Raw genomic sequence first — 22175 nt, 5'->3', positions numbered from 1 at the left:
GTCAGCCACACCGCCTGTGAGCTTAAATTTAGGCACAGGCCTTAAAATATCTTTTTAAATTGGGATCAGAGAGGAAAAGGGTGGAACTTACAAAAATACCCAGCCTCACCTCTCGTCCATCTTGTCCTCTATGGATACAGGGATGGGGACACACCAAGTGCCTTTGCCAAACTCCCTTTCTCAGCTGTCCCACCCAAAGGTACGCTCTATCCCAGCTGCCTCGACACCCGTGCCTAAGAGAACTGGTCTAATCTGCCTCGTACTGGTGTCTCAGCCCAGCCCGAGCAGACCACATCTGAACGTGCCTCTGACCTTGCTGCCTGGCAGGGCTGCTCTAACACCACCACCTGGGGCCCACCTGGTGAGGACCACAGCTGGGACAAGGATTGGCCTCCGCTCCGAAGTCACCAACCCTTCCATGATTTGGCTTCCCAGAACCTTCCTCCTGAATGAACATCCACATGCCATCGCTGGGATGTGCCCAAAACTTAGGCTTATTCCATTAGCCACCTAAGTGCATTACTTGCCTCTGAGTAAATGGTTTAACTTCCAGTGGGTGCCAGGAGTTCAAAACCGTGACAGGCACCAAGGAGTGCTCCAGGCTGTCCCCCATCAGCGGAGTACCTGCTCCCCTGCCAGCTCTTATCCAGTCTGCTCATCTCGAGCTTTCGAAGCACCACATCCAAGTGGGCAGTAAACAGCAACCACTTGGTAAACGGGAAAACGACTCTCACAAACCCTCAGGCCTTGTCCTAGCAGCCAGCTGGATTTTTCGCATGGGGGCTCGCTCCCACAAGCGGTGAGGGAAGGGCTTCGCCCCCTGCAGACCAGCTGAGGCGTCCAGCAACTGGGTTTCCACACCTGATACAGCCACATAGGTAGGAGCTCGTGCTGCTCCGGGTCCGAGGGCTGTGGCTGGTAACTGCGAACTCCTCTCTTTGTCCTGGCGCGCTGTTTGTCTGCTTGCCCCTGGTCGCGGCAGTGCTGTTTCCGCTTCCAAAAATAAAACGGCATTTTTCACCCATCACTCCTAAAAAACATTTAATCGCTAGATGCTGCAGCATGATAAGAACAATAATTATAACTGGAGGGGGCTTCCTGTTATCTTGGCGATAGCCATATCCTGAGCTAATAAAAACTTAGGCTTTTGGTCCCAGCATTGATTTAGCTGAAGTTATGGTTATGGCTTCATAAACAGGAAGCGCCTCCTAGTTATCATCGCAGTGCACAAACTTTGGGGTAAGGACCTTTCCTCGGTGTCACTGGAGCCGCTTCCCTGCTGGGAAAGCTCTGCGCGCTTTAACGAGATCTGATGACCCCCTCGAAAACGAGCAGGGCTTGCCTGTTCCTGCAGCCCTGGGAGAGAGCCCTGGCGCTGAGCAGGACCTGAGCTGTGACACAGCCGGGATCAGAGCTTCAGGCCTCCAAAACCCACGCGCACGATCCAGCACGGAGCCGAGCACAGGCAGCTCCCCGCCAGCACGTAGCTCCAGCAGTGGCACCAGTGGCGAGGTGCAATTTACAAATATTACAGATATTAATTCCATAAGCCACCCACATATAAAGCTACCGACGCTGCTGCTAAAAATACGCTGCAAGTTGCAACAAAGTTGTCAGGAATAAGAAGCAAAGCAAAAAGGAACAAAACCAAAACAGAGGTAATCGCTGTTTAGAAAATAAAGGTTAAGGCACATAACCACTTCCTAAAGACCCAATTCCGAAGGATGCCAGGTAGGAGCCACCCAGGAAATTGCTGGAGACATCCACCTAGGGCAGACAGCTGCTCAGAGGCCATTCCCTGGTGGTGCCTGGTGGCAAGCCCTCTTACAACAGGGTCTCAGTTGGTCCGCAGGCCCTGGATCTGTACTCTGCACAGGAGGAAACCGCGCACATCAAGTGCACTGAGGATGATTCTGCACAGCAAGGGCAACATGACTTAGAGGAGGGTCCGAAGAACCAGATTCTCACCCGTCTCAGGCCGTTCGCTCCCTCTGAGGCCAGCACAGCCGCCCCTGACCAAGCTGCGTTTCCAGCGCTCAGCAGGCTGGCTGTGCTTCGTCTGCCCGACCTCAGGCCGTGCAGAATTACACCTGATGAGGCCTGCTTTCCAGCCCAGTACATTTCCCTGTACAGCTCACAACTAAAACTAAAATCCAGGTCAAGTACTGCGCAGCAGTGTTATTTCTGTTTTATTTTACTTGGAAGGTTTTTATGTCCTTCATTTTACCGCTCAGCTCTGCAACACTTGGAAAAGATGGAATGAGAAAAAACGGTAGGGAAGAACACGACAGCAAAACCTCTAAATTCCTTAAAAAGAATGGCAAAATTCTCCTAGCACGGGGGAGGAAGGAGGATTTAACACCAGATATTTATTTATTCATCATGCCTCGCCTATTAATATCAGGTGAGGCACCGTTCTACTTCCCAGAACTGGTATGTAAGCCAGCTGCAAGGTACGTGCAGGCACAAAGCTCGCCTAAGCACCGACAATCGCTGGTGATGCTGTGCGTGCGCTCGGTGTTATCACTCACCTAAAGTTCCACTGGAACCATTTTATAAGGCCTCCGAGGTGTCACATTTCCTCCCGGGGCACGTTTTCTGTAAAAGAGCCTATGTTCCGAAGCCTGCAAGGCGGAGATATTGTTTCACGTACCCCTGCCTTCCTTGCGGTGGCGGTGGGCGTGCGTATGTGCCACGAGAGATCCCTCCATCCCTCGCAGCGCCGGCAGGAACACAGCAGCTGCCCGCCGCAGCGCTGAGCCAGCCGCTCGGCTCTCCTCAGCGGCCTAAATGTCGCCGATGCTCCAGAGGAGGGCCACAGACCAGGCTGCTACACACACGTTACGCTCCTGAGGGAGGATCGCGGTCCTCATCTCCTTCCAAGGAGGAAACTGCAGCCCCTGCGATAAGTTTTTATCGATGCGCTGCGATATTTCAGGGATTTCTAAGGACCTCTCACGGCAACTCGGAGGCGAGTAACATTCATTAACCCCTCCTCCGCCTCCCTATAACCTATCCAGAAGCAACTTAACCCGCAAACACACTGCAACGCAAGACAGACAGCACAATCCCTATCCACCTTCACGCTATTTTTTGGCTCCTGGGGACTGGCGCAGTCACCTACTTCAAGGCTCGAGGCGTGCGGGCAGAGTCCAGCTGCGGACCCTGGGGGTTTTTCCACAGTGTTTCCAGGGAATCTGTTTTTACAGGTTGCTTTTCAGGGCGTTATTTTTTCCCCCTATACACACGCGCCTGGTTTCCTTTCCCTGCCCGGCTGCTGCCGCAGAAGTTCGGGTGCTCCCGGGCACCGCCAAACTTCAGGCACACGCTGCGGCACCACCGCCACCACCTCCCCGGGACCCACCGAGGCCTCGCTCCCCGAGCTGAGGGGGAGAAAGGCCGCCGGGTCCCCCCGGCTCGCCCACGGGCACGGCAGCGCCCGGGGCTCCGCAGGCCGGGCCTAGCCAGCCTCGGGGGCCGGGCAGGTGGGCTCCGGCGGCGGCGCAGCGGCCGCGGCCTCCCGCTGGAGGCGGCCCGGGCTCCGGGGGGCTGCCGGGGCCCGGGGCCGCTGGGGGCGGCGCGGCCAGCAGAGGGCGCCGCCGGAGGGCCGGCACCGAGCGGCACCCCGGGCCCGCCGCCGGCACCGGCCCGCCGCCGCCACCGCCGTGCTGGGCCCCGCCGCCGCGGCCCCTCCGCGCCCCCCGGCGGCGCCGGGCTCCGGCAGACGGGGAGGGAAGGAAGGGAAGGGAGGGGAGAGGAGGGGAGGGGAGGAGAGGGCCGGCCGGCCTCCCTCCGCTGCCGAAAACGCTCCGTCTTTGTCTCCCGCGGGGTCCCGGCCGTGCGGGGCTGCCCAGGAATAACCCGGCGGGGCGGTAACTTTACACCGCCCTCGTCCCGGGCGCCGCAGCCCGGAGTCGGTTTTCCCCTCGGATTAAGTTTTGCCGAGCCTCGCCGCGCAGCCCCAGTCCCGCTGCCGGCCCCCCCAGCACCGGCACCGGGCGAAGGGAAGGCGGGGTGGGCTTCCCCCCGCTTTATGTAATGCTCCCCCGGCACCCTCCCGTAAACGCACCGCCAGGGGATTTAAACCGAGCCGTTCACACGCACACCGATACACGCACACCTAATTTATTATTTTTTTTTAGCCACCCCAAAACGTGCACCCCCCCCCCCCCCCCCCCGAGCCCCAAAGAACTAAGTTAGGGCACTTGGGCTTCCCCCCGCAGGGCTCCGGCACAAGCCGGGGAGCTGACAGGAGGCTGCCGGCAGCCCCGTGCCCCCTGCCCGCTGCCACCGGGGTCCCTGCTCCCCGGGGGGGGGGGGGGGGGGGGGGGGCAACTCCGTGCAGGCAGGCGAAAGGAGCCGGCAGCGAGAGCCGCGCCGAGGCGCAGGGCAAGCTCCGGCCACCTCATTGTTCTGCTCGGCACCGGCACGGACTTCGCCCGCCGCCCCCCGCCGGGGCCCGAGAGCCCCGAACCGCAGGACCGGGGGGTAAAGGGGGTGCCCGGGGCGGGGGGGGCAACCGGGCGGCGACCCCCGTCCGTCCTCGCCCCGGTCCCCCCCCGCGGGGCGCCGGGCAGGGCTGGGGCGCCCCGGCGGCAGCCTCCCCGGGGCACGGCGAGCTGCGGGCGGCGGGGGACCCCCGGTCCCGCGGGGAGGGCGAGGGGAGCCGCGCCGAGCCGTGCCGGGCTGGGGGTGAGGGGGCTTACCTTCGTACATGGGGGCCATCGGTGCAAGGACGCCTGTTATTCATGGCAACGCCGCCACGAACGACGCGAGATCGCAGCCCCCCAAACTCAACACACATCTGCCATCTTGAGCGGGTGTCTCTCGGCGGAGGCGAAGCTGCCGCCTGCCTTCTGCATCGCCGCCCGCCTCAGCGCGGGGGGAGCCGGGCACATCCAGCCCCGCTGCCGGCCCTCCGACGCGGCCGGGGCGGGCGGGCGAGCGGGCGGGGGGCGGCGGCGCCGGGCCGGGCCGGGCCGGGCCGGGGCCGGGGCGAGGCGCGGCGCGGGGCCGGGCAGGGGCGGCGGGCGGCGGGGCCCCCCCGGCTCGGGACGGCGGCGCTGGGGAGGGAGGGAGGGAGGGAGGGAGGGAAGGAGGGAGGGGGAGGGAGGAGGGAGAGAGGGAGAGGGAGGGAGGGAAGGAGGGGGGCTGGCGCGGTGCCCCCGCTCTCAGCGCGGCATGGCTGCGTGTGCCGGGGCGCCTGCAAAAGTTGCGCTGGGGGCGAGAGGAAGGGGGAGAGAGAGAGAGAGACGGAGGGAGAGAGAGGGGAGACGGAGAGGGAGAGGAGGAAAAAAAAAAAAAAAAAAAAGGGCAAAAAAAAAAAAAAAGCGAGCGAAGGGAGTTTGCAAATAATCAAGCGCCGATGGCACTGATCGCGGCTTCCCAGAAGGAGAGGGAGCGAGCGAGCGAGAGAAACCCTCTGCTGAGATTATGTGGGATCTTGTTTAACAACACATTTCAATCAGGAGAAAAAAGGAACAGTCAACAGAAGTTGGTGAAACACTTCTGTCTTCCCCCCCCCTCCTCTTTATAGAAAAGAGAGGAAGGGAGAAAAAAAAAATAAAAAAGGCAGCTGATTGAAGCTTTGCAATTCACTGGCTGTGGGGATCATATAATTTGAGCTCATGTTTTACAATAGCATGGAAAATTCCTACCTCTCGCCCTCTCCCCAAATAAATCTTCTATTCCCTCAAGGCATTTCACAATCTGGTTCACTGACAAAAGTTCCAGTTTTTCCTTTTTTTTTTCGTTTAGCTTGCTTTCAGTGTAAATATTTAGCGGATGCGTTTAAAATAAACATACGATGTTGCTTTTAGGATTTGGGTTATTGTTTTTTTTTTTTTTTAAAGAACCACATCAAAGAAGTGTTTACTTATTGAGATTGACAGCCACTGCTACCCCTCCCCCCGTTTTTATTTTGAAGGATCCATCTCCCTCATTCAGCTCTTGCTGTAAGAGCACCAACCCGACCGGCATCGTTTTTGTCGATTCATACGGTAAAGCTATAGGCAAAGCCACGTTATCCAGAACCCTTTTTTTTTTTTTCCTGAAAGTGGCTTTACAAAGGAAGTTAAGTCACCAGGTACCATGACACAAGCAAGGAAGCCGAGACCCATGCAAGACACAGGGCGGCAAAGCCTCTGGCAAAGGTGGAAACAAAACCTCGGGCTGCGATCCTGCATTAGCTGCGTCTGGATCTGCCCGCCTGGAGCTCCTAACTGGTGAGCAGTCTGGGACCAGACTGGGGATGACGAACTCGCTTCATGCCTGCTGTTACGGCCAGTCCTAAAAACGCTGCCGCTCGCTGCTGCTGCCGCCAGCCCAAACCTCCCCTACCGCAGCACTGGGTCACAGCGGGGCTGGACACCCGGCTGCCACCTTTGGATGTCTTCAGGAGGAGGAGGAGGTACACGGTGACTTTTATTGAGGGATTTCAGTGAGGTTCAAGCTGTCCTGACAGCCCCGTGGCGCTCAGAGCATGCCGATAGCAGCAGACAGATGCAGGCCAGGGGGCAAACCGCGCTGATCACCCTACAGAGCCTGATGGCCGTGCCCACGCTGCGGAGGTCTTGACCCCCTGGCTCCTGTGGGCCCCACTGTGTGTGAGGTATCCTCTGCATTTTGCATGACTTTTCCCCCTCTTAAAAATGCCTGAACCACCATGGGGGCTGTCTCCTGCTTGCATTATGTTTATGACACGAAGGTGAGGATGCGTGCTGACCACGTTGGGGCTGGGGAGCAGCCAACAGGGCAGGTGGAGGTGTTGGAGGCAGCTGGGCCAGCACTGGAGGACTGTGTACAGCAGAGGGAGCAAAACCTGTTGCAGTCTCATCTGTGCTTCATTTTGAGAGTGATCCCCAGACCAGACAGCACCAAACCAGGGGAAGAAATGGAAATGTCTCCAGCTGGACGAGTGGAAAGTCCAGGCCAGAGCTGGAGGGCGAGTGGTGCCGACGGCAGCGGTGCAGTCCTTGAGCTTGCTTCTTGCCCCTCTTTTCTCGAGCTGTGCAGACCCTCAGTGTTTGGCTCACGTCACAAAGCCAATAACCTCACATGTTCCCAAAACACGTTTCTGGTCATTGTAATTCTGCGCCTCTCTCTTCTCCTGTGATTGAGGATATTTTCTATTTTTCGAGGCCACTGATGCTTGTGATCCCGGCCTGTCTCCTTGCCCTTGATCAGAGCAGCAGCTGTGGAGCTCCGTTTCAGAGCCATGAAGGAGAGGCAGAAAAGTATCAGAGAACAGCAGAGGACAAAAACACAGTGGAGGAGTAGGAGAATAAAGTGCCCGGCTTCCTTCCTCGTCATTGCATTTTGCTGCAGCATGGCTTCAGGTTTGCCACATCAACCTTGCTTTCCTGAGCTGTAAAATGGGGGCAGTGGTCTCCGCTGCATGAAGGTGCACTGATGGTTTCTTCTCTCTGCCCTCTCTGTTTTACCCTGAGCTATCCTGTAGCCATTGGGCCTGTGTTAAACTGCACTTCCATCAAAGCTAGCGTGACACCAGAACTTAAAACATAAAACAAATCCACTCCCCAGCAGAACAAAAGAGGAAGGGGTTGGCAGAGGGCTTCTCGGGACTCACTTTGTGTTGCCTGAGCATAGAAATGGCAACTGTGGCTGGCTGGTGGAGCATGGAGGGGGATGCTGGAGCAGCCAGGTTTAAACCTGTGTGTGATGTACCTACACAGCTGCTAAAGCTGCCTGGCTCCATAGCACAGGTTATTCTGCCTCTTTTAGGGCAAAGTGCTGAAATCGATGGGCAATGTGGCTGGCCTAGGACAGCAATTCCCATTTGCCTTCAGGTTCAGTAATGCCACAAAAATTATAGATGCTTACCTGCTGGTAACGATAAGAAAACCAACTGAGATATTTTCACTGACTAGGGCCGTTCTCTATGTGCGTTTAAATGCCAAGTGAAGTCGTGGCACATGTGGGTAAACAAAACCAGCCCCAACAGGTCCTGACCTCGGCCCAGACCGGCTGCTGAAGCCCGGTGCAGGGAGGAAGCTCGCAGCGTGTGGGCATGCAGAAGGAGCACACCTTCACCCTCCTGGGCACAGCCTTCCTCCTCAGCTCACCCAGGGGCCTCCCTGCGAGAGCCTCCTTCTGGGGGAGACTTGGGGCTTGTGGTTTGGAGCTGGGGGTACAATCCCTTGCTGCCCTTTGCCATTGCTGTGCACAGATAATGATATATTCAGGAGGTGGCCCAGCTCTACCACCCGCTTTCTGTTCTCCCCCAGGCTGAGCAACCACATAAGGACGTTCGCATTGGTCATCTGCACCCAACCTGGGTCAGACCATGCAGAGGCTGTCTTACTGGCATGGGAGAGAGACATTGTCTGCTCTGTGAATGCATGCAACCAACAGGGCACAATGCTAAAATTTTGAATCCACAGAGGTTTTCCCACCCCAACGGAGTATTTCTTCTCTTCAGCCCCTTCCCCCAGGAGAGGATGGCGAGCTGGTGCTGGAGAAGCACATTTCAATGTGTCATCACACGATTTTTCACTTCTCCATTCGCCTGCCATAAACACACTCGTGGTCAGCAGGCAAGCACGCAGCCTGCTCGTAAGCGGCACAGCCCCGTCAGGGAACGCTGTGCACCTCCGGGGCAGCGGCACCACCAGCTATGTCCTCGGTGAGCATCGGGCAGCGGTGGCCGAGAGCGAGCCTGGGACAGGAGGGGTGGCCTTTGTGCAGCACCGGGCTGTGGCCCAGGGGCACTTGCTTCTGTTTCTGCCCCACACGGGCAAATCTTGGTGATCTCGGGCATGTTACTCACTTCTCCAGAAAGGTGCATGGTGCTCGGCTGGCATGGAAGGCTGAGAGGGTCTATGGCTCCCAGCTTTCTCAGCTCATTGCCATAGTCAAGTCTGTCCACTGCGTTTTCTTCTTTGGAAAGATTCAGCATTAAAAATGTACTAATAAAAGACTGTAATGTACACTAAAAAAATTTAATAATAATAAATAAAGCACAAGAAAAAGGCTGTAAGCACGCAGGGTGTGCAAGTCCCCGTCAGTAAGAACCCTTAATACCTGTTTGCCTTCATGAAGGAGCTGGAAGGCATCATTTTGTTAACGAGAATCAGGCCCCAAATCTTTCACATTAAGCAAAGCAAAATATTTTTGTAAACACCAGGGGAAGGTTTCCCAGTGAAATACACACAGATGTTTTCTTTTTAAATGTAAATCAGCACGGGAATGGACAGTTTAATTAAAAGCAAAATTATTAGGTAAGTGCTGAGGGAATCTACTTTATTTGCTGGGTACACTCACATATTTTGAATGGTGAGTCAATGGCAATTTTTAATTTCATTCCTCCTAGTACAATCAGCTCAGAGACCAGCCGTTGTGATGTGGAGTATTTGGGGGAGGATTTTTTCCATGGATGGCAGGAATCTCTGCTCTGTATGCAAGCTGTGGGCACTCAGGCAGCCTGCTATGGTATGTCCGTTCCCAGCCTTGTGTCTCTGCTCGTCCTTAGGTAACGCTCGGTGGAGGCTGCCTCTGTGGAGGCATCACCTGGCCAAAATCCTGACCCTTGTGACTGGGATCTGGTGTCACTGCTGGCAACCCACTTGTGCTTGCTGCTAGCTGGGGTACTGAAGTGGGGTTGAGGACCGATGGCCCCGTCATAGCTAGTGTTCAAAATAATACCACAGAAACCTACAGCAAAATTACGGCATGCACCAGAGAGTGTGACTGTACAACAACGCGGATATTTTTACTCTGAACGTCAGTGGCATCCTCACTGCGGCTGGCGTGATGCAAATGCCTCGTGTGGGGGGCAGCAGCTGGATTTATGGTGCAGGCAGACAGCTCCAGCAACAGGGAGGAATGAGACTGCATTCCCACTACGAAACCAGATGATGCTGGTGTAACTTCAGCGGCTTACATGTACGTACCTCGATCAGAGAGCAGCGTGGCACCAAGGAACAGGGCAGATGTTGGTAGAGTGCTTTCGGTACCGCAAATGGCAGCAAGGTGCAGTGCCAGCACGCGGTCTGCTCAGTGCCCCAGGGAAGGCAGAGATCTGGGTCACCTCCTCCATGCCTTCAACCATGTCTGGTCACCCTCCTGAACCTCGCTTCCCCCCCAGGAGAATCGCTGAAATAAATGCCCTAAAAATGATGTGGCCTCTGCGTTTGAGGGGTTAAACGCAATTTCCCATCATCTAGCTTTTGCAGATGGCTCAGGTATTGTTGTCAGGGTCTTGGATCCTTTTCTTCTTATTATTAAAAAAAGAAACTTTGAAATATATTTTTAAAAAGTGCTTATCAGATAATGAAATTCTAGCTGTGGTCAAGTCTTTCAAACAACCAGGGCCACGATTTAATTGGAAGTAATTATAGTCTTTTCTGAAGTATAATTTTTAGGGTATTTTTTCCCCTGACATTTGCAGTGTGGAAATTAAAAATAAAACGATGTCAGAATCACGAGATTTCAATCTGTCTTCAAACAACAATGTGGGCTGGTGTCAGAGGTTTGTCCTTGGCAGGAAGGAGGAAGAATTCACTGAAGAAAATTCTCCTGGTGAAAATAGCCAACAGCACCTCGTCGTGTGCATTTTCTGTGCTCTGAAATTCCTGAGAGACTGCTGTCTCCCAGAGCTTGCTAGAAATCCTCCTACCTCAGCTGCAGTGGGAAAGGGCACATCAGTACCTAGCTCCTGAGAGCACTGCATTTGCGATTCAGGCTTGGTTAATTATTCCAAGGTGGAGGCTGTGTTAAGAGACAGACTTAGAGCAAGAAAAAAAATCCCCATCCTAAACAACAAAGATGAATGTAGTCCTTATATCTTGCTCTAAACAGCCCAGTGTGTAGCAAAGTTACTTCTGCTTTTTTTTCCCCTAATATTTCCCCATTTTTGAAGTATTTTTTTTTCCAAGTGATGCCCTTCTAAATTTTGCTCTGATTTCCCAAAGTAATTCATTGGCTTTTTTTTTTTTTTCCATGAAACCACCGATGTGTCCCATAAACTCCACCTCACACACTCTCTTCTACACAATCTGCTGCTCTCATGGCTGGAACAGACCCCACCAGCACAAAATCAGCCTTTCTGGTGGAAAGCTGGCCAGCACAGCTCTGCTGGTACCAGTGATGCTGTGAGGGCTGTGCCCATGGGCAGGTATGCATGTCCCTAAACACAGCACCTTGGAAGGGCAACTTGGACTGGCCAGACTCCAAGTAATCTTTGTAGGGGTGTGTGTGCATGAGGAATCCTCTTGCACTCCGAATCCCATGCTTCTGCATTTGAAATTTCAGATTTAACACCCATTTTAAGTCCATTCCCGAACACCGGTGGAAGGGAAAGGAAGAAACTATTTCAGATCTAAAGGGCAACACATAGAAAGGAATCTCATACAGGACAGGCTGTGATGATATCGTTGCATAAAGTGCCGTAGAGGACTGATGTGAGGGATGCTCTGTCCTGGAAAGTACGTTGAAGCTGATCTTCCACACTTTAGGGACAAGGACATATATGCTGATGGGAACCCCATGGCTTCCGACCCATGAGCTGCAGAGAGCCTCTGGGGATTTTCTGGATAGCAACTGCTTTTTCTAAGTTAAACGTCTTTATCCCCACTCCCCAAATGACCGTAGGACTAGCAGTGCTTCAAAGGCAAGCATGGATGTTTAATTTCACGAGTTCCAAGCTGACAATGGAAAATACTTGAAATTACAGGGAAAGTTTTTAGAGATGGAGAGCTTCTTCACGTAGATTCAGTGCTCAGATCTCTACAGCAGTGCTTTCCCTGCCTTTGCACTGCACCCTTGCTCAGCTGGGAACCCAGAGATCTGAGCGTAGGCTTGATCACTGGTCTGCCAGGGGACTTTGTGCATTTGGGTGGGCCAAGGGTTACAGCTGGTGCATGCAGAGCCCACCCTGACACAGCCCAGACCTGGGCTGAAGCCCTTGGCCAGGGATAGGAAACCTTTGTGATATTTACCCTTATTTGAATATTTAATGGCAGTCATTTGCATTTCCCGCTCATGTTTCTGTAAAAGCCAAACCTGGCCATGAAGCCCATCACTGTTAATGTTTTACCAATGTTAATAGTGAAGCTCTGAGGGACGGGTCCGCACAATTATCCTGGGTCTTGCACAGCTCGGTTAGCTGCAGTCTGTGACTATGGCTTTAAAATTTGTGCTGAGGAGGTCTTGTCTTGAGACCCTGCTACCCACCCGCTTCCATGCTGAGAGAACTGAATAAATATTTACTACTTCTCATAATAGCACCCAGCCGCACTCATCCTCACCACTGCATCGCAGTTCATCTAATTGAGATAAGAATATAAGTAAGCTGTTTGTCAAGGCAGTTTATGAGGAAAAGCATTGCTGTGTCAGGAGCTCCCTCACTGTGAGAGATGCTGTGTTGTCTCTCTTAATATTTAATGCCATTTTAATAATATTTCCCAGTTAGGGGCTCAGGCTGATGCTACAGACTAAAGGCCAAGGCTGGAACATGGGGAGGAAGGAAATCTCGCAGACTGAGGCTGGCTAAGCCCCCTGGACAGATGTGCTCAGAGGCTGGGCACGCAGCAGTCCTGCTGCCTCTTCCAAGGGGCTGCGCCACGCCGTGGGCCTTCTTCGACCACTTTGCCTGAGATCTGTGGACACGACCCAGCCTCACCCAGAAGGATGCTTCAAAACTTTGGGGCCCCATCCAGGGACTGTGGGGCTGAGATGCCCACACTTCTCCTTTGATGAACCCATTTATCTTCGCAATTTCACCCCTGTTGGGCTCATTAATCAACCTCTACTATGAACTACTGAATTTCTCCCAGGCTTGTGATTGCAGCTGTAGCTACAGTGCTCTTGCCTGTGTTTGGGAACTCTTGCTTTGGAAACCTCTGGACTTCCGCGTTAAAGTTGGAGGTGTTGCAGCTCAAGGAGTGGGGACGTGCAGCTTCAGCATCAAAGGTCCCCACTAGTGAAGTGCTCCACCTGTGCTGCTCCTGACTCTCCCCTCAGCCCTTGCAGGCCCACCTTGGGGTCCACCATGCTCCTCCAGCTGCTCCTGGAGGGGTGTCCCCGTCCCCGTGCCGTACCCCAGGCCTTCTCCCCGCAGTGATGCCCAGCTGGGCCTGCTCCTTGCTGTGAAAGTTTCCTGCTGAAGGACCGGAGAGGCAGTCTTTTGAAGCGGCTGCATAATAAGCTCTATTTTTTTTCCAAACATCACTAGACGGTTCAATAATAATTACATGAACTTTATAATCAGCCAAACCAGCACAGACATCCACCTGGCCTACACGTAGCATTTGTGAGTAATTTTACATAAAGGGCAGGTACTTTTGAACTTAGTGCACAGGACTTGGGCACAAATAGTTATAGGAGGAGGGCCCTATTATAAATAAAATGTCCTTAGTTGTCACTTTGCAGTCTCTGACTTCCCACGCATTCAAATGCTGAGACTGATTCATTTAATCTTACTCTAAACCAGCAAGCCACAGAGGCAGTTTCCTGACAGTTGCTTAAAAAAAGTGTATCTGAGCTCTCTTAAACTGTGTTCCCTTGTATTATATTTAGACATCATGATCAGAGAAGCTGCCATGATATGCTCTCGCTCGAAGGAAGAAGTTAAGGCTGGAAGCCGTCGGAGGCACTCCTAGGGACCGAAAGGTGCCTCAGGTCAGCCTTTGGGAGCAGCACGCCTGAGCACGGCTCACGCTGCCTGCTCACCCAGTGCTGCCAGCCCTGGGAAACCTAAGTTTTCAAATAACTGCGGCATTATTTACAGCAATGAGACTACTGGGAAGGATGGAGGCAGCGAAAGGCTTAGCGGCTGTTGCCGTGTGTTTTTAGCAGCATCAGCTGAGCAATGCTGATGGCCTTTCCTTTCCCTTCCTTCCCTCTTCCCCCTCAAACCTGGCTTTCCTTGTCAGAGGCTCGGCTGCAAAACCTGGACACTCCTGTCACGTGAACAAGAGTTATGTATGTTTGTGTCACTGCAAAGCAGATTGTAACAACAACACTTGATGCATTTTACTCTGACTAAGTCAGTGGAGGTTTCAACAAATAAGTGCTTCAACACAGACACGACCTCGACGTGCAGCTCTGCCCTTCACAATTGCATACTAAAAAGAATACCTGAAAGCTCTGGTTCTGCTAAATGTACTGTTTAGTATTTTGTAATGCCCAGGTAAATATAGTCGATGAATGCACCTGAATGCTCTTTGCACTGAAGGAGCTTCCCTTGCTGCATGACTTGCTTTGCCGGCCTACTTGCCCAGTACTGCAGATTCCAGTCCTGCTGAGCAACACCTGACGTGAGAAGACCCCAAATTCTTGCAAACTCGCAGCCACTGGTCTACAGCAGGGTAGCAGATATGGCAAAAGGCTGGCAGAAAGGACAAGCTGAAAGACCCTCTGAGCTCTAAAGTACACAGGGGAGATGGAGAGGGGTCTCTGTAGACAGAGAAAAGCAAGCAGCAGATACTGTACCTCCTTACGCATTTTGTTAGCTTGGAATAAATAATGCTGTGGAAGCTAGTGGAGTTTAATATGCTGAATGGAAAGGTGAGTTTCTCCCATATGTCATTTGCTCAATGTTATCTCTGTGTTTTGTCTTCCTCTATCTGATCTACAGAGATCTGTCATTCTGTTAGTGCTACTTTCATTCCCTAAACTAAAACCTGTGCATTTAGTTTAGAACATGCATAGAAAACTCGAGGTCCTACATCCAGATCTTAACGTTGATCCAAGTGTAATTGGATTACCACTTTTTTTAGGATCTGCTCTATTCCTTTGCTCTCAGATAAAAACATCACACTAGAAGCTTTCCATCTTCTCTGTGTCTTCAGAGAGAGTCAAGAAAATTCTTGGAGACTTGAAGGTGACTTTTCTGTGAAATGGTCTCAATATAATTCCAAAAATACTTCATAATTTGGAGCCTTCTCCTCAACCACCAGCAGAGATCAAAGGGATCCCAGAAAAAAAAATTAAGCACCATGCATTCCTAGGAGCTGAGCCTTTGGCTGTAATGAATCAATCAAGTACCCTTTTATCAGCCAAATATAAATTGACTCGGGGCACTTTGGAGCCTAAGGCTACTATAAGACTGCTGTTTTAGGCCTTATTTCCATGAAAAAGTTTGACTCCAGAGGAAGACCTTAGTTTCCAAATGGTGTTTTTTCCATCTACTTATTATTTTCACCTTCAAGCTTGCTTGGCCAGTTGGGTATGAAAAGCTTGTTATTGCTTCCTAGGGGCAAGATTATCTGTTGATGGTATTTATGGGGTGCTAATTACTATCTGTCACTGGTATTTATGAGGTTCCAACTGCTACAGTACCTAGGCGCCAGGTACAATATTGAGATAAGCATGAATGTTATTGAACATGGACTCTGCTCTTCCCGTCTTAGTGCTTGGCCCCCTTCGCTTGAATACTTTTCTTTGTCCTCTGCCTCTCACTCCTTTTCATTTGTGGGGCATCCGAGGAAAGGTGAATTTTGCGCTCTGCTCCGAAAGCAATCGCAGCTTGTATTGTCACCCAGCGGGGCCCTGGTACCTTCAGCTCTGGGCTTCTGGCCCCAAAAAGCTTCACCCATCACAAAAATCAGAGCTGGCTTTTTTTTTTTAATCTCAAGTTATGATAGGTTTTGCTCTCATTTTGGCCGGGAAGTGCAGCAGTGATGCTGCAGGGAGGATCATGGTGCGGGGATTTCCTTGGGGACTACTTTAGAGGGGAGGCAGGAGGGAAGCACTGCGGAGGACACGCTCCCGCTGGCAGGCACCGATGCGGTGCACACCGGAGCAGAGCCCTCAACATACTCCGGTGTTGCCTGGGTCTGTTTTGCTTGCAGACTGCGCAGAGCATATACTTGTGCACAAGATGATTTTTGAAACCCGGCAAACTGCAGCAAATGGTACAGCTGAAATCAAACCAGGTGCTGCTTCCAAGCCTTTGCAGTGTCACAGAAGGTGTCCTGGTCTCAGAGCGATGAAAGCTTTGAACTCCTAGGACCAGGAGCTGCCTAGAAGCAAGCAGAGAGCTGTGGGAGCCTGACTGGCATTAACAGGAATAATTTCTTCTGGCTCTTAGTACTAAAGAGACAGTTTGGTGCTTAGACAAACTACAGCCTTTGCCCAACTTGATCAAGTTGCTCAAAGAAAACTTGACCAACAGCTGTGGCCAGAGACGGTCTCAGCCTAATTCTGAGAAAAACACGGACTTGGGACTCCCTTTCTACCACTACAGAGAAATTAAAATGATCCCACAAGAAAGTTGAGATGAGATGAAAAAATGCAGATCACAGTCGCAGCTAGTTCCTAAGTGGAACAGACATCAACTTTTTTAATGTGGATATAGAAGGGGGCATATGTTGTTTCTATTATTACCCAGCTATAGGAAAGTAAAGGGAAATTTACTTACAACCTCAGAAAGAAGTGTTCAAAACACATTTTGAAAACCTGTGAAGTTTAAAAAAAAAAAAAGGATATAGAAAAGAAGTTTCTGGGAAGATTTTTCCCTGCTTGTTGAACAGCTCCATTGCTTCTAATTGCTGTCCAAGGATGAAGTTGGAAAATCCTTCAAAATGCAGAAGAAAGGAATTACGCCCTCAGTAAGTGCTGCCTATGGGACAGCAACCCCAAGACATGCTGAAAATGCAAAAATAAAGAAGGTGCTGGGAAACGAGATTTATCTCCTTAAAGCTATTTCCTTACCCTAAAATTTTGGGAGGGCAGAGCTGTGAGTATCAGTAATTACACAAAGACTTTTCCTTGATGTATCACCGCTCGCTCCAGTCCGTGACCCTCCCAGCAGCGACGTGCCACCAGGTAGCCCTCTGAAGCAGGCACCCACGATGCTGCAGGCTTGGCTTCCCCAGCACAAGGGGAGCAGGGGAGGGAGGCGAAGGGACCGGGCCGGAGCGGGGCAGGAGGTGGTCGTGCTCGTCCTGCTCTGCTTGGCTTTCTCTTCTCAAAACCCACCTGGCGATGCCCCGTTTGGAAGAGCATCCGTCATTTTGCTCGTGCTGCAGGAGCTGAAGGTCACGTAGACGCAATCAGCCCTTGCCTGGCTTCCCAGGCTGGTGGTGGCTGCGGGACAGCACCCAGCACCCAGCACCCATCCAGCCTAGGCGCTGAGTGCCGAGGGCCGCCGGAGCTGGGCTGCGTGACGCCAGTAGGTTTGCAGAGAGAGAGGAGGGCTGGAGTCAGGTTACACCGGCTCCGAAGGAGCAGGCAGCAGCGTCCAAGGGAAAATACATGCCCGCATAAATAAAGAGGGAAATAATTACGAGTGCCTAATTAACTGAGCAGAAGTAAAAACGGAAAGCAGAAGCAGGACTGAAAGGCAGAAGGAAAAGGAGAGCGCCGGAGCTTTTTTGTAGGTGCAGAGGTCTGCGTTTTGCATCTAAAGAAACAGGGAAGGAATGTAAATACATGTTTAAGAGAAGAAAAAAATTAAATGAGAAATGCAAAGGGCTTTGATGAGGAAGCCATTGAAGAGATAGAGCTATAAGGGCACAAATCCAAACATCAACATTTGTTCTTTCAACAGAAAAAAAATAGTAATTTGTTTAGCACAGACTGAAAGTAAACTTTAGGGGAAGTACCCGAGGCCAGTGCTGGGAACTGTTTACCCTGTTATTGTTGCTCCAGTCAGTGGGCAGCATGGATGTGGTAGTTGTCCAAAGTATTATTTATTCCAGTAACTATTGCATTCCTTTCCTCTCAGCACTACTTTGCCATAGCCAGGTGTATTTACTGAAATGTGCTCGAAGCCCCAAGCTGCACCACCCCTGGTCTCCCAGCCTGCTCAGCTGGCCAGCAGAAGGGGAAGCACCACTCTGCAATAAGATACCCATCTTCCTCATCTACATTTTGTTCTTATTAAGGAAAAACTGGAAAAAGGATAGGCCTCATGGCACATCCCAAAAGCCAACAGACACCAATGACACCTCCCCAGACTCAAACACGTGAGATGTTCCTGGTCCCTTTCTGGAGGGACCTTCTGCCCCTTCGAACAGCGGTGCTGATGGACATAGGGCATGGAGGAAGCAGGACTGGCTAGCCAGGGAAGCATCATCTAGCTTAAACAGATCCTGAGCTGAACATCCAGCCCTCAACTTTCTCCCAAAAGGCTAGAGAGGAAACAAATCTAAACATGATTTCTTCACTCAACATCACAAGGTACCTTTTGTAGTCTGCTCTCTCATGTTTCCGGATGAAAGGAAATCTAGCAGGCAATTTATCACCAAATTAAAGTTGCCGTTATCAAAATCATCCTGGATCCAAAAGAGTGGAGTAAATGCGATCTCACTTGTAGAAATGTATTTTGGGGCGATGATAAAGAGCCTGGACCAGCTTCTTCCTTAGGCAATGGAGGCAACACCTGCACTGCTGTTGGTAGCAGGTCTGCTGAGCAGGGACTGGCTGGGGAAATGCAGAGCTGGGGCTGGGACGGAGGGATGCAGCGACACCTGTGCATCACCTTCGGGTCCTCAGCTTGGGACGTGCCACAGCCCCTAGAGACACTGCGGCAAGGGATCGGCTGCCTTTTTCCAGACTGGTTAGGAGACACTAGGAGAAGATTTGGGCAATTATATATATATATTTTTAAATTATTATTATTATTTTTGAGAGAGAGAGAGAGAGAGAATATCCCTGTATGATTTTGTGGCTCTTGGAGTACACTGGCTGATGGGGTTGGAAGTACGTGAATGCCGAGTGACTTTATTAGTTTAACAAACTAGAGTAACTTGCAGATTTTAGCATTCAGTCACTGTAACTAGCATTTGGTGAGACAGGGTGTTGGGCCAGTGCTGCTGCTGAAGAGGCCCTTGTGCCCTCGTGCTCCCCTGGGCCCCCAGCAGACAGAGGCAGGCGCGGTGTTTAGCCTTCCTTCCCCTCCTTTCCATTCCCCATTCCCACACGGCCCATAGGCAATATCGTACGGCGTGAGTCCCCTCCCCCAAACTTTCCCTTTTTAAATCGGTGTCACCGCAAAGGAATAGATTATTACTGACACTGATCCCAATTTAATCCTCCCAATAATCTGATTTTTCCAAGCCTATTTATATCTTTGAAATGACAGTGGGGTTTAAAGTGGTACAAATACCTGCTATCCACATCAGCCTACTTCGGTTTTGACCCTCCAAACAGAGTGTGTTCCCCCAAATTACGTGGTTAATCCCTCCCAATGAGTCAGTAGTGTTAGTCCTTGGTCCCTCTTTTTGGCAGGCAATTCTTTTCATGCCGCAGGCTTTCCCTTTGCATTACGCTGGTAACAAGCTGAAGTCCCAAAATAAGTTTTAGAGCTCATATAAATGTAGAATTTCTTTTTCCTTTGTGGATTTTTAATAACCTTCTGGTGTCTGGAAATGATCAAGAAGCAAAGCTTTCATAGCAATGTAAGAAGTATAAACCGATTCTGGTTTGTTATTTCATCCAGCAACTTGAGAACTTTTTTTTATTTTCTCGGGCTTTAAGGTGATCAGCCAGTGTTTTCTCCCATCCCCAATCTCCTTAAGAAGCTTATTAATGTTTTACATTCAAAATAAAGACAAAGCAATCTGAAAACAAAACCATACTTAGGGCTGCATATTCTAAATGTGCTTGCTGGACTATTTCCACTATTTGTAACCAATTCATTTTAATATCGCTCCTGCTTCTTGCTAGATCTGCAGAACTTCAGTTCACACATAGCCAAGGAGTAGTTCAACCAGCAGTCAGCAGGTTTTTGCTCTTTTTTTTTTTCACTTTTATAATTCAACACAGTGACTTGTTTATATAACCGAATCCTTTTGTTTCTCCGAAGGGGACTTGGATATTCCACTGAGCCACGACACCCGTGGTAGGTGATTGTCTGTTTTTTCCAAAGCAAAGACCTCAGTTTTCAGCACAATTTACATTCCAGTAATAAATATTTAAAAGAATTATAATGGAACTGAAACAAAGAATGTCTCTCTGAAACACACGCACACACTCACACGCTGTCAATTGGTCTGGGGTCGCTCCCATGCAGATGGTGCCTCTGTTCAAACCCTTAAATATTTTACTTTTTCCATTAGAAAACTTGGCCACTTTGGATTTTTAATACCCCATAAAAACCTTATAAAATGCTATTCCTTACTGTCTACCCAGCAGATCAGTCAAACTTCTATGTCAAAGGCATTTTCTGCAGGAGGAACTCTTTCTGCCCCTAGAAGAGTGTAAGACAGAATATAAATCCTCTTGATTTCTTGCTGCTCTTTCTCAGATATGAGCTTTTAGGATTTTTGATCATCTCTGTTTTTTTTTCTCCAACAGGCAAAAATAAATGACATTACTATGGCAGTTTTGGAACATACCAGGGCTACACAACTACGTTTTGGCTTCAAATGTGTAGGCCATTATTAAGCAAATGAGCTACTGATGTACTTTACAAAGCTTGTATTTGCCCCTGTGGGCATAACACCAGGTGATGTCTTAATTAATGATGGTGAAGATCACATATATGACATAAACAAAAGAACTGCTTTTGAAAAATAAAGAAAAGAAAATATTCCCACTCCCCTGAGGAACAATAATGAGCTGGTTTCAGAAAGCAGAATAATGAAAACCAAAAGGGAAAACAGGGAGGAATGTGGCGTAAATAGTGAAGTTACCTGCACACATCTCTTTCTGCAAATACGTACGTGTTCTGTAGGGTATGCTGCACCCTGCACAGCACTTCACGTTGCTCATAGGATAACCTGTCACTCTTTATGTCTGCACTGAAGCATGCAAACGTTAGCAGCACTGTGTTTGCATTATCCACTGCAATGCCCACCGAGCGCTGCGTGCTGAGGAGGAACCAGAGCTGCTGTCCCTGCCTGTGCCATGGATTGCCTTATTTCTTGACCTTCTTTGCCACAGCGAGCCCTGCTACCTGCAGTGGAGTTACCTGTGGGGAACTGACACGGGGTGGTGGGCTCTGACACATCTCTCTTCGCACTGTCAGGAGAAAATGCAGCTGTTGGTGCCCTCCTCACCCGTACCCACCACGTTATCTGCAGCAATCACGCGATGGGAACAACACACCACTGCGTGCCAGTCGGGGAGGGCTGCTATCTCTGACTTCCGAAGCTTGAAATGTATAGGATGGGTGGGAGCCGCAGAAGGACCTGTGTCCCTTAATGTCACAACACAGAGAAAGGGGCGAGGAAATGGGTGTGAGGGGGGATCCATCTTGGAGAGGGGCCCTAAGGCAAGAGGGAGGGCCGAGAGCTAATATTGTCTTTTTCCACTCATTCCTGTGTCCAGGGCTAAGCAGGAAAAGAGTAATTCATCTCCATTTCCAGACCCATCTCTGATTTTTCACCTTGGGAATCTGGTCATCCTTAGCTCTGTAGGTTTAATTTGCTGAACTGACATGCACATATCCATCTTTCAGGTTGACCCTCATTTAAACTCAACAGAAACAGAAATGAGTGGAAAATAAGCTCTTTGGCCATTGCAGGTAGTGGCACTGAACCAGCTCAGGAGAAACGGCAGGTTAACACAGGTATGTGGAAGGTCTCCAACTACCCAAGGTGGTTCACAGCCAAATTGCAGAAGGACAGGTGTGTGTCTGTGGGCATGTGAGCATAGACATGCATGCACCACTGAAGAAGAGGTGATAAACACTTCTATAAACCCCTTCTTGCCTTGTTTAGGTTTCTGCACGCACCTGTGTGAGGAGGCAGCCCTGGGAGGGATGTACCTTCATCCTGGCAGGGCTTTGGGCTGGATCCTCCTGCCAGAGGAGGAAAGGAGGGAAACCTCCTGGGTGGGAACGGTGAAAGTCCTCCGTGGAGGAGCTGCTCCTGGGAAGGGGCAGCATGGAGGCAGGAGGGCCTCCCTGCAGCTTGCTCTTCCCATGCCAGCCCTGCTCCATCTACTGGCAAGAAGAACGCGGAGCCTCCGAAATTCACCCGCCGGGGTGCAGCTGCTCCTGCGGCTTCCCCAGACCAGGTTCCCCCCCATGGCCTCCTTTCATCTGCCAGCCAGGGCCAAGGGTGGGAAGAGCAGAGGGCGAACATCGCTTTCTCCCTGGTCACAGGACAAGGAACTGCCCTCCCACGAGCTTCCCTCTGCTTTGGTTTCCAGCGTGTCATCAAGGTCACAAAGGAGCACATTAAGTATTGTGCACACGCTGCACGTTTGCCATTTCGTCTGCCGACTGAGAAGCTGATTTCACTGCTTACTTGTGGTCAGTCAAA

General features: G+C 51.1%; 2 protein-coding genes across 5 annotated transcripts in view; one reads left to right on the top strand and one right to left on the bottom strand.

Moving 5' to 3' along the window:
- The window catches only part of HIPK2 (homeodomain interacting protein kinase 2), a 135866-nt gene extending 130879 nt beyond the window's left edge, over positions 1–4987 (bottom strand). For 3 of the 4 annotated variants that reach the window (XM_080558272.1, XM_080558266.1, XM_080558267.1), the window contains exon 1: positions 4707–4981. In XM_080558272.1, the coding sequence (XP_080414398.1) occupies positions 4707–4725 (19 nt within the window). In that variant the 5' untranslated portion in view covers positions 4726–4981. Of the gene's footprint in view, positions 1–4706 lie in introns of all 4 variants that reach the window. The other variant, XM_080558274.1, reaches the window with a different exon arrangement.
- Positions 4988–6097: 1110 nt separating this feature from the next.
- TBXAS1 (thromboxane A synthase 1) overlaps positions 6098–22175 on the top strand; it is a 266052-nt gene continuing 249974 nt past the window's right edge. The window contains exon 1 of the mRNA XM_080558646.1: positions 6098–6224. The gene's annotated coding sequence lies outside the window, so the exon portion shown is untranslated. The remainder of the gene's footprint in view (positions 6225–22175) is intronic.

The sequence above is a fragment of the Anser brachyrhynchus genome (assembly GCF_964034855.1).
Source record: "Anser brachyrhynchus genome assembly, chromosome: 1".
Lineage (NCBI taxonomy): Eukaryota > Metazoa > Chordata > Aves > Anseriformes > Anatidae > Anser > Anser brachyrhynchus.
Note: the sequence above shows the minus strand (reverse complement) of the source record. Positions and strands in the feature narration are given on the sequence as shown.